Below are 13,022 nucleotides of genomic sequence, written 5' to 3' on the forward strand. Positions count from 1 at the left end.
GGGCAGCAATGATAATACCTTGTTCTGGCTAAAAATACATCACATATAGCCCCTGGGGCTATATGGATGTATTTAACCCCTGCCAGGTCTCACAAACACCGGGAGAAGAGCCCGCCGAAATAGGGGGCGGGGCCTATCTCCTCAGCACACAGCGCCATTTTCCTGCACAGCTCCGCTGCGAGGAAGGCTCCCAGGACTCTCCCCTGCACTGCACTACAGAAACAGGGTAAAAAAACAGAGAGGGGGGGGGCACTTTTTTGGCGATATTGATATATTAAGCTGCTATAAAGGAAACAACACTTCTGTAGGGTTGTTCCTATATATTTATAGCGCTTGGGTGTGTGCTGGCAAACTCTCCCTCTGTCTCCCCAAAGGGCTAGTGGGGTCCTGTCTTCGATAAGAGCATTCCCTGTGTGTCTGCTGTGTGTCGGTACGTGTGTGTCGACATGTATGAGGACGATGTTGGTGTGGAGGCGGAGCAATTGCCGGTAATGGTGATGTCACCCTCTAGGGAGTCGACACCGGAATGGATGGCTTTGTTTATGGAACTACGTGATAATGTCAGCACGTTACAAAAATCAGTTGACGACATGAGACGGCCGGCAAACCAGTTAGTACCTGTCCAGGCGTCTCAGATACCGTCAGGGGCTGTAAAACGCCCTTTACCTCAGTCGGTCGACACAGACCCAGACACGGACACCGAATCTAGTGTCGACGGTGAAGAAACAAACGTATTTTCCAGTAGGGCCACACGTTATATGATCACGGCAATGAAGGAGGCTTTGCATATCTCTGATACTGCAAGTACCACAAAAAGGGGTATTATGTGGGGTCTGAAAAAACTACCTGTAGTTTTTCCTGAATCAGAGGAATTGAATGAAGTGTGTGATGAAGCGTGGGTTAACCCCGATAGAAAACTGCTAATTTCAAAGAAGTTATTGGCATTATATCCTTTCCCGCCAGAGGTTAGGGCGCGCTGGGAAACACCCCCTAGGGTGGATAAGGCACTCACACGCTTATCAAAACAAGTGGCGTTACCGTCTCCTGAAACGGCCGCCCTCAAGGATCCAGCTGATAAGAGGCTGGAAACTACCCTGAAAAGTATATACACTCATACTGGTGTTATACTGCGACCAGCCATCGCTTCAGCATGGATGTGCAGTGCTGGGGTGGTTTGGTCGGATTCCCTGACTGAAAATATTGATACCCTGGATAGGGACAGTATTTTATTGACTATAGAGCAATTAAAGGATGCTTTTCTTTATATGCGAGATGCTCAGAGGGATATTTGCACTCTGGCATCGAGAGTAAGTGCGATGTCCATATCTGCCAGAAGAAGTTTATGGACGCGACAGTGGTCAGGTGATGCGGATTCCAAACGGCATATGGAAGTATTGCCGTATAAAGGGGAGGAATTATTTGGGGTCGGTCTATCGGATTTGGTGGCCACGGCAACAGCCGGGAAATCCACCTTTTTACCTCAGGTCCCCTCCCAAAAGAAAAAGACACCGTCTTTTCAGCCGCAGTCCTTTCGTTCCTATAAGAACAAGCGGGCAAAAGGACAGTCATATCTGCCCGAGGCAAAGGAAAGGGTAAGAGAGTGCACCAAGCAGCTCCCTCCCAGGAGCAGAAGCCCTCCCCGGCTTCTGCAAAGCCCTCAGCATGACGTTGGGGCTTTACAAGCGGACTCAGGGGCGGTGGGGGGTCGACTCAAGAATTTCAGCGCACAGTGGGCTCACTCACAGGTGGACCCCTGGATCCTGCAGGTAGTATCTCAGGGTTACAGGTTGGAATTCGAGAAGTCTCCCCCTCGCCGGTTCCTAAAGTCTGCTCTGCCAACGTCTCCCTCAGACAGGGCGACGGTATTGAAAGCCATTCACAAGCTGTATTCTCAGCAGGTGATAGTCAAGGTACCCCTCCTACAACAGGGAAAGGGGTATTATTCCACACTATTTGTGGTACCGAAGCCGGACGGCTCGGTAAGACCTATTCTAAATCTGAAATCTTTGAACCTGTACATACAAAAATTCAAGTTCAAGATGGAGTCACTCAGAGCAGTGATAGCGAATCTGGAAGAAGGGGACTTTATGGTGTCCCTGGACATCAAGGATGCTTACCTGCATGTCCCAATTTGCCCTTCACATCAAGGGTACCTCAGGTTCGTGGTGCAAAACTGTCATTATCAGTTTCAGACGCTGCCGTTTGGATTGTCCACGGCACCTCGGGTCTTTACCAAGGTAATGGCCGAAATGATGTTTCTTCTGCGAAGAAAAGGCGTATTAATTATCCCTTACTTGGACGATCTCCTGATAAGGGCAAGGTCCAGAGAACAGCTGGAGGATGTAGTAGCACTAACCCAAGTAGTGCTGCAACAGCACGGGTGGATTCTGAATTTTCCAAAATCTCAATTGACCCCGACGACACGTCTGCTGTTCCTGGGAATGATTCTGGACACGGTTCAGAAAAAGGTGTTTCTTCCGGAGGAGAAAGCCAGGGAGTTATCCGAACTTGTCAGGAACCTCCTAAAACCAGGAAAAGTGTCTGTGCATCAATGCACAAGAGTCCTGGGAAAAATGGTGGCTTCTTACGAAGCGATTCCATTCGGCAGATTCCACGCACGAACTTTTCAGTGGGATCTGCTGGACAAATGGTCCGGATCGCATCTGCAGATGCATCAGCGGATAACTTTGTCTCCACGGACAAGGGTGTCTCTTCTGTGGTGGTTGCAGAGTGCTCATCTGTTAGAGGGCCGCAGATTCGGCATACAGGACTGGGTCCTGGTGACCACGGATGCCAGTCTGAGAGGCTGGGGAGCGGTCACACAGGGAAGAAACTTCCAGGGAGTGTGGTCAAGCCTGGAGATGTCTCTTCACATAAATATACTGGAGCTAAGAGCGATTTACAATGCTCTAAGCCTGGCAAAACCCCTGCTTCAGGGTCAGCCGGTGTTGATCCAGTCGGACAACATCACGGCAGTCGCCCACGTAAACAGACAGGGCGGCACAAGAAGCAGGAGGGCAATGGCAGAAGCTGCAAGGATTCTTCGCTGGGCGGAAGATCATGTGATAGCACTGTCAGCAGTGTTCATTCCGGGAGTGGACAACTGGGAAGCGGACTTCCTCAGCAGACACGATCTACACCCGGGAGAGTGGGGACTTCATCCAGAAGTCTTCCACATGATTGTGAACCGTTGGGAAAAACCAAAGGTGGATATGATGGCGTCCCGCCTCAACAAAAAACTGGACAGGTATTGCGCCAGGTCAAGAGACCCTCAGGCAATAGCTGTGGACGCTCTGGTAACACCGTGGGTGTTCCAGTCAGTGTATGTGTTTCCTCCTCTGCCTCTCATACCAAAAGTACTGAGAATTATACGGCAAAGGGGAGTAAGAACGATACTCGTGGCTCAGGATTGGCCAAGAAGAACTTGGTACCCGGAACTTCAGGAGATGCTCACGGAAGATCCGTGGCCTCTACCTCTAAGACGGGACCTGCTTCAGCAGGGACCATGTCTATTCCAAGACTTACCGCGGCTGCGTTTGATGGCATGGCGGTTGAACGCCGAATTCTAAGGGAAAAAGGCATTCCGGAAGAGGTCATCCCTACCCTGGTAAAAGCCAGGAAGGAGGTGACTGCACAACATTATCACCGCATTTGGAGAAAATATGTTGCGTGGTGTGAGGCCAGGAAGGCCCCGACGGAGGAATTTCAACTGGGTCGATTCCTACATTTCCTGCAAACAGGATTGTCTATGGGCCTCAAATTAGGGTCCATTAAGGTTCAAATTTCGGCCCTGTCGATTTTCTTCCAGAAAGAATTGGCTTCAGTTCCTGAAGTCCAGACTTTTGTAAAAGGAGTACTACATATACAGCCCCCGGTTGTGCCCCCAGTGGCTCCGTGGGATCTTAATGTAGTTTTGGATTTTCTCAAATCCCATTGGTTTGAGCCACTCAAATCGGTGGATTTGAAATATCTTACATGGAAAGTAACCATGCTACTGGCCCTGGCTTCAGCCAGGAGAGTGTCAGAATTGGCGGCTTTATCGTATAAAAGCCCATATCTGATTTTCCATTCGGACAGGGCAGAACTGCGGACGCGTCCTCAGTTTCTGCCTAAGGTGGTTTCAGCGTTTCACCTGAACCAGCCTATTGTGGTGCCTGCGGCTACTAGCGATTTGGAGGATTCCAAGTTGCTGGACGTTGTCAGGGCATTGAAAATATATATTTCAAGGACGGCTGGAGTCAGAAAATCTGACTCGCTGTTTATACTGTATGCACCCAACAAGCTGGGTGCTCCTGCTTCTAAGCAGACGATTGCTCGTTGGATTTGTAGCACAATTCAACTTGCACATTCTGTGGCAGGCCTGCCACAGCCTAAATCTATCAAGGCCCATTCCACAAGGAAGGTGGGCTCATCTTGGGCGGCTGCCCGAGGGGTCTCGGCATTACAACTCTGCCGAGCAGCTACGTGGTCGGGGGAGAACACGTTTGTAAAATTCTACAAATTTGATACCCTGGCTAAAGAGGACCTGGAGTTCTCTCATTCGGTGCTGCAGAGTCATCCGCACTCTCCCGCCCGTTTGGGAGCTTTGGTATAATCCCCATGGTCCTGACGGAGTCCCAGCATCCACTAGGACGTCAGAGAAAATAAGATTTTACTTACCGATAAATCTATTTCTCGTAGTCCGTAGTGGATGCTGGGCGCCCATCCCAAGTGCGGATTGTCTGCAATACTTGTACATAGTTATTGTTACAAAAAAATCGGGTTGTTATTGTTGTGAGCCGTCTGTTCAGAGGCTCCTACGTTTGTCATACTGTTAACTGGGTTCAGATCACAGGTTGTACGGTGTGATTGGTGTGGCTGGTATGAGTCTTACCCGGGATTCAAAATCCTTCCTTATTGTGTACGCTCGTCCGGGCACAGTATCCTAACTGAGGCTTGGAGGAGGGTCATAGGGGGAGGAGCCAGTGCACACCACCTAGTCCTAAAGCTTTTATTTTTGTGCCCTGTCTCCTGCGGAGCCGCTAATCCCCATGGTCCTGACGGAGTCCCAGCATCCACTACGGACTACGAGAAATAGATTTATCGGTAAGTAAAATCTTATTTTTTTTGCTATGGGTGTGTGTTTGTGTATGTATATCATACCCTCCAACATTTTACACTGAAAAATCGGGACAAATCCGAAAAAGGGGCGTGGTCGCGGGTAAAGGGGGCGTGGCCATGCCCCTTTTCCTATACTTTCAATGGAAGTTTGGAGAGCCAAAAATCGGTACAGGCCATGAAAAAAAGGTACTGTACCTATTAAAAAGGTACAGTTGAAGGGTATGGTATATATGTGTTTTGCTATGTGTGTTTAGTAGTGTGTGTGTTTGTACGTTTTTGCTATGGATGTGTGTGTGTATATGTATTTTGCCGTGCGTGTGTGTTTACTATGTGTGTATATAGAGTAATCTGTATATCCATATCTACAGATGTAGCCACACTCACGACTAGTGTTCCCATGTCTATGAAATGTGCGTGCACTATAGAGAGAACGTCGGCTGTGACTTAGCGCAGCACAGCGTTCATTGAAGCTTGTCGCAATGCGTACGCCCATACCAACGCATCACGGCAAAAATGAGGCTGGCTACATCTGTTTCTATCTAGCTCACATTCCTCTTAGTTAATCTTGGTGTGCACATCAGGTAGACACTGGCGTAACGTGTATAATGCTCTCTACTGTGTGACGTAACGTGTATAAGCCTCTCTACTGTGTGACGTAACGTGTATAAGCCTCTCTACAATGTGACGTAACGTGTATAAGGATCTCTACTGTGTGACGTAACATGTATAAGGCTCTCTACAGTGTGACGTAACGTGTTTAATGCTCTCTACTGTGTGGCGTACTGTGTATAAGCCTCTCTACTGTGTGACGTTACGTGTATAATGCTCTCTACTGTGTGACGTAACGTGTATAAGCCTCTCTACTGTGTGACGTAACGTGTATAATGCTCTCTACTGTGTGACATAACATGTATAAGGCTTCTACTATGTGATGTACCGTGTACAAGGATCACTACTGTGTGATGTACCATGTATAAGGATCTCTACTGTGTGGCGCAATGTGACATTAGAGTACTATTGTATGGTGACACCATTCTCTGTGAGACAAAACTCAATTTTCTGGGTGATGCGCTTCACCTATTTATAATATGGGAGGGGGGCCCAATGCATATTGTTGCACCTGGGCCCACCATTCTCTAGTTCCGCCACTGCCATTGCTAATTTTTTTTGTTTTATGATTCTTACAGACGGAGGAGCTGTGTCAGTGACACGGAAGCTGCCTCCTGTATATACAGAGAGCTGGCACTGGCTGCAGCTAGGGGTAGCACCAGAGCGCAGCTCCTCCCCGGCCCTTCCAGTTAAGCAAGCCAGCCGAGTGAAGCTCAGGCTGATGATAAGCCAAAAGGTAGGCACTGGCAGCACTTGCCTCAAGCTTTAATAAATGTTGGAAGCACTGTGTTTTGTGTGTGCATGTTTTTAAGTGAGGTGTGTGTGTGTGTGTGTTTTTAAATAAAGTTGTGTGTTCAAGTAAGAGGCATGTGTGTGTGTGTGAGAGGCGCGTGTGTGTGTGTAAGTGAGAGGCATGTGTGTGTGTGAGGCATGTGTGTGTGTGAGGTGTGTGTGTGTAAGTGAGAGGCATGTGTGTGAGAGGCAAGGATTAAAGGGGCATTTGAGCATTTCTACAGGACTATGTACAGAGCACACACCTGGTCTGGGTACACGCTACCGTACAAATATATGGAGGGGTGTCAGTTTCTGAATGTGTGTGTGAGAGGCGTGTGTGTGTAAGTGAGAGGCATGTGTGTGTGTAAGTGAGAGGCATGTGTCTGTAAGTGAGAGGCATGTGTGTGTTTAAGTGAAAGCGGTGTGTGTGTATGTATGTGTGTGTGTTTTTAAGTCTAGGAGGTGTGTATGTGTGAGTGAAAGAGCCATGTGTAAGTGAGAGACGTGTGTGTGTTTTTAAGTGAAAGGCATGTGTGTGTTTAAGTGAAAGCGGCGTGTGTGTGTTTAAGTGAAAGAGGCGTTTGTGTGTTTTTAAGTGAATGAGGTGTTTGTGTGGTTTTTTTTAGATATATCGGCACACCGCTGCGCCAAAGCATCTCCATCGAGACCCGCTGGCGGGTGAGGGAGCACTGTAGGTGTACTATAAAGGTATGCTGGTGTCTGTTTTATTGTAATGACTGACTTGGAGTGCCGTCCACTTTGTATGTGTATGTATATTACTATTGGGAAAGGTACCTGAGCACGCTACTACTGTTCACCCTGAGTGCCGGATAGTTACATATGGTATGTTTGTGTATATGTATGGGGGCACCAACATTTATCATGCCTCCGGGCGACTGGGACAAACTTACGCCACTGTATGGTAGGGATGACTATTGACTATAGAATGTTAGCAACCGTTCATGGTTGATTAGTTTGCCATCAATAGCGAGGCTGTACTATACTTAGCTCCACCTCAGATGCATGCCCCTTAGCCCTGCCCCTTTCCTGATTGGCCGGCTGAGTTCAAGTGTTCCACAGTAGTAATGCCCATCAATGGTTTCCAATTCAAACCCTTAATGTTTTCCATCAATGGTTTTCTGCCATCAATGTATAGTACCGATGACACCACTGATGTAGACCATCGATGGTGAACCATTCTATGGCTATCCCTACAATATGATAACGAACCATTCAGTTAAACCTCTTCCTTTTTTTTTCAACTCACCTCCAGTGGGGGTCGACATATGACAGAACTGAACTCTGGCCATTTGTCCACCAGAACCTGTAGCCCGAAAGGGTTATTATGGATGACATGATGCAAAGCCCCGCACACCTGCATGATGGAGATGGTAAGAAAATGTTCAGATCGGAAACATTTCTATTGCATTGTTATATACATATACTCCACAGTGCTTTCCAATTTGGAAAACACAGTAATAAAACAATGGCCCTCATTCCGAGTTGATCGCACGTAGCAACTTTTTGCTGCTCGTGCGATTAACTTGACGCCGCCTATGGGGGAGTGTATTTAGCATAGCAGGGCTGCGATCACTTGTGCAGCCCTGCTATGCTAAACAAGTTTCCTGCAAAACAAGACCAGGGTCAGACTTACTTACCCTGTGCGACGGATCCAGCGACGAAGGTCCCGGTATTGATATCAGACATCCGCCCTCCAAACGCCTGGACACGCCTGCGTTCGCCTCACCACTCCTGGAAAATGGTCAGTTGACGCCCCGGAACGCCTCCCGCCTGTCAGTCTTCTTGCGATCGCTGCTGCGATCACTTTTTCCGCTGGTGGCATCGCTGCCTGGCGATGGCTGTCACCAGGCAATGACGCACGTGCGCAATGCATCCACCGCGCATGCACAGTTCCGAACCATTCGCACCGCTGCGACAAACTGCAGCGTGCGAACGGGTCGGAATGACCCCCAATATTGGGTATTAATAAACAGATAAGAGGTAAAATGGCCCTGTTCCCCAGGATTCTGTAGAGTGTTTTGCAGACAGACTAATTACTGTAAAGTGTAAACGAGGCACATCTAACTAATCCTTAATAAAGTAGACTTTGATGATTATGAAGCATGAGAAACTGTTTTTGCTATTGAGCGCACGGTTAGGCTGACCAGGAGATCTACAGTATTAGATTACTCTCCCGGAACCGATGGGAGGCTCCTGAAAATCGTGTGGCCCTTCTGGCCTCCGGAAGAATCGACAAGTTTCTGGATACCAGCTGCACCCTGCGACCCAGCCGCCCACTTAGTGAGGGAATTAGGTGGTCTGGGCAGCTGATTAAGTGATTTGTGCGGAATTGCTTTTATTACCACACCCCTTTACTGCTTCCTTTGCAGTTCCACACCCCACCCCCACCAACTATGACGAGTCACTCCCCTCACTGTGCCAACCTGACTGCCCTCACCCGCTGCCCAGTGCCCACACTGTGCCACTTTAAGAAGAACACAATGCTCCTTAATTAGATTTTTTTTTAAATAACAGTGCCAACACAGTGCCCCTTTTTGAACACAATGCTCTTAATGGCTTTTTTAATTGATGTAGTACTCAATGCCCACACAGTGCCCCTTTAAGAAGAACACAATGCTCCTAATAATGTTTTTTTAAATGACACAAGAACTAGGACACAATGCCCCAGCGCAAGTGTGACTTGTCCACTCCTCTGCCAGTTAGTGCTGCAGCCCACAGTCCCAAAATGACACAGTGCCCATACGTTACAGTAGTGCTTCTTGTTACATGGGGGGTCATTCCGAGTTGATCGCTCTCTAACTATTTTTTGCAGCGCTGCGAACAGATAGTCGCCGCCTATGGGGGAGTGTATTTTCGCTTTGCAAGTGTGCGAACGCTTGTGCAGACGAACGGTACAAAAACAGTTTGTGCAGTTTCAGAGAAAGTCTGAACTTACTCAGCCACTGCGATCACTTCAGCCTGTCCGGGGCCGGAATTGATGTCAGACACCCGCCCTGCAAAGGCTTGGACACAACTGCGTTTTTCCAACCACTCCTTGAAAACGGTCAGTTGACACCCATAAATGCCCTCTTCCTGTCAATCTTCTTGCGATCGGCTGTGCGAATGGATTCTTCATTAAATCCATCACCCAGCACCGATCCGTTTTGTACCCGTACGATGTGCCTGTGCATTGCGGGTGCATACTCATGCGCAGTTTTGCTGAGTTTTGACCTGATCGCAGCGCTGCAAAAAATAGCTAGTGTGCGATCAGGTCAGAATGACCCCCTACATTCTAACACAGTGCCCACACACCCTTTCCTTCAGATCTTGTTTGTGAAATGTGTCTGAACACAAGGGAGGTACTTTTATATTCATTCCAAAACATGTAAGATTCGGCAGAGGGAAGATGATGTTTTGCCTCGTTTTGAGATCAGAAGCCGGCATAAAGAACCAAGCATAGGCTCATTATGACCTAGAACCCCTAAGTTCAGGTGGGTTTGGTTTCCAGGAAACTGATCCCACTCATCTCTAGTAATAATAAGGCATACTTGTCGACATTCTGGCTGCTCTCTGCGGGAGAGAGCAGCCAGGTCGGCTCAGCAGGGGGGCAGGGGAGGGCTGCGACGTGGGGAGGAGCTAGACCGGAGGCGGGACAGGGAGGGAGCAGGGGTGGGCTGGGGGCGTAGTTTCGGTGACACATCCTTTAAGCCACGCCCCCGCTCTGTAATGCCGCGATCCCAGGCATTACACTGCAGGGGGCGTGGCTATGATGACGCGATTCAGCAAGAATCGGGTCATCAACTGCCCGGACCGCCCACTTTACGCACTAAGTGGGCAGACGGGCAGGGGGACCCCTGATTCCGGGAAACTTGCCTGCTCTTCCGGGGGGCCGGGAGGGTCACCCGATTTTCGGGAGCCTCCCGGCCATTCCGGGAGAGTAGGCAAGTATGTAATAAGGGTAGGGGAATGCAGATACATTTGATATTAAAAAAAAATAGTAACAACAGAACCAAAGTCCAGAAACAAAAGCAAAATTATAATGTGGTGAATGGCAAAAGCAAATAGAATTCAGAAATAAACAGCAGAATGGTAACCTGAGAATTTGGAAGAGTTCCCTCGGCTTGGCACAGGATAAATATAACAGAGGTTCCTTTAGCTTGGCAGAAACAGAAGTTTGCAGGAACAAAATCAGGCACAGGAATCTAAAGTTCATTAATCCAGACAGAAGTTCCTTGGCTTTGTAGACAGAAAATAAGATTTTAAACCTACCGGTAAATCTTTTTCTCCTAGTCCGTAGAGGATGCTGGGGACTCCGTTAGGGACCATGGGGTATAGATGGGCTCCGCAGGAGACATGGGCACTATAAAGAACTTTTAGTATGGGTGTGCACTGGCTCCTCCCTCTATGCCCCTCCTCCAGACCTCAGTTAGAGAAACTGTGCCCAGAGGAGATGGACAACATGAGGAAAGGATTTTGTTAATCTAAGGGCAAGATTCATACCAGCCCACACCAATCATACCATATAACCTGGAAAATACGCAACCAGTTAACAGTATGAACAAAAAACAGTATCAGTCAAAGACCGATTCCAACTGTAACATAACCCTTATGTAAGCAACAACTATATACAAGTCTTGCAGATTTAGTCCGCACTGGGACGGGCGCCCAGCATCCTCTACGGACTAGGAGAAAAAGATTTACCGGTAGGTTTAAAATCTTATTTTCTCTTACGTCCTAGAGGATGCTGGGGACTCCGTAAGGACCATGGAGTTTATACCAAAGCTCCAAACCGGGCAGGAGAGTGCGGATGACTCTGCAGCACCGACTGAGCAAACGCAAGGTCCTCATCAGCCAGGGTATCAAACTTGTAGAATTTAGCAAAAGTGTTTGAACCCGACCAAGTAGCTGCTCGGCAAAGCTGTAATGCCGAGACGCCTCGGGCAGCCGCACAAGGAGAGCCCACCTTCCTAGTGTAATGGGCCTTTACCGAATTAGGTAACGGCAATCCAGCCGTAGAATGAGCCTGCTGAATCGTGTTACAGATCCAGCGAGCAATAGTCTGCTTAGAAGCAGGAGCGCCAACTTTGTTGGCTGCATACAGGACAAACAGAGCCTCTGTTTTCCTAACCCTAGCCGTCCTAGCTACATAAATTTTTAAGGCCCTGACTACATCCAGGGACTTGGAGTCCTCCCAGTTCCCCGTAGCCACAGGCACCACAATAGGTTGGTTCATATGAAATGAAGAAACCACCTTAGGCAAAAATTGAGGACGAGTCCTCAACTCCGCTCTATCCACATGGAAAATCAAATAGGGGCTCTTGTGGGACAAGGCTGCCAATTCGGACACCCGCCTTGCAGATGCCAAGGCCAATAACATGACCACCTTCCACGTGAGAGATTTTAATTCAACCGTTTGAAGAGGTTCAAACCAGTGAGATTTTAGGAAACTTAACACCACGTTAAGGTCCCACGGTGCCACTGGGGGCACAAAGGGGGGGCTGGATGTGCAGCACTCCCTTCACAAACGCCTGGACTTCTGGGAGAGAAGCCAATTCCTTCTGGAATAATATAGATAGGGCCGAAATCTGTACCTTAATGGAGCCTAACTTCAGGCCCATATCCACTCCTGTCTGTAGAAAGTGGAGAAAACGGCCCAGATGGAAATCTTCCGTAGGAGCATTCTTGGCTTCACACCAAGATACATACTTCCTCCAGATACGGTGATAATGTTTTGCCGTCACCTCCTTCCTATCCTTTATCAGAGTAGGGATGACTTCCTCCGGAATACCTTTCCCAGCTAGGATTCGGTGTTCAACCGCCATGCCGTCAAACGTAACCGCGGTAAGTCTTGGAACACGCAGGGCCCCTGCTGTAACAGTCCTCCCTGAGAGGAAGAGGCCACGGATCTTCTGTGAGCATTTCCTGAAGATCTGAGTACCAGGCCCTTCGAGGCCAATCTGGAAAAATGAGTATTGTCTGCACTCTTTTTTGTCTTATGATTCTCAATATTTTGAGATGAGAGGAAGAGGAGGGAACACATAGACCAACTAAAACAACCATGGTGTCACCAGGTCGTCCACCGCTACTGCCTGAGGGTCCCGTGACCTGGCACAATACCTCCGAAGCTTCTTGTTGAGGCGAGACGCCATCATGTCTATTTGAGGAATTCCATAAAGACTTGTTATCTCTGCAAAAACTTCTTGATGAAGTCCCCACTCTCCTGGATGGAGATCGTGTCTACTGAGGAAGTCTGCTTCCCAGTTGTCCACTCCCGGAATGAAGACAGCTGACAGAGCGCTTACGTGATTTTCCGCCCAGTGAAGAATCCTGGTGGCTTCCGCCATCGCCACTCTGCTCCTTGTCCCGCCTTGGCGGTTTACATGAGCCACGGCTGTGACGTTGTCTCATTGAATCAGAACCGGTAGGTCGCGAAGAAGATTCTCCGCTTGTCGTAGGCCGTTGTATATGGCCCTCTATTCCAGTATGTTGATGTGTAGACAAGCCTCCTGGCTTGACCATAGTCCCTGAAAATTTCTTCC

General features: G+C 48.5%; 1 protein-coding gene across 2 annotated transcripts in view; it reads right to left on the reverse strand.

The window, feature by feature from the left end:
- LOC135054955 (glycine N-acyltransferase-like) overlaps positions 1-13,022 on the reverse strand; it is a 167,666-nt gene that overhangs the window by 38,015 nt on the left and 116,629 nt on the right. For both annotated transcript variants that reach the window (XM_063958456.1, XM_063958455.1), the window contains exon 3: positions 7,751-7,858. In XM_063958456.1, coding sequence (XP_063814526.1) covers positions 7,751-7,858 — 108 coding nt within the window. The remainder of the gene's footprint in view (positions 1-7,750; positions 7,859-13,022) is intronic.

Source organism: Pseudophryne corroboree, chromosome 3, assembly GCF_028390025.1.
Source record: "Pseudophryne corroboree isolate aPseCor3 chromosome 3, aPseCor3.hap2, whole genome shotgun sequence".
Lineage (NCBI taxonomy): Eukaryota > Metazoa > Chordata > Amphibia > Anura > Myobatrachidae > Pseudophryne > Pseudophryne corroboree.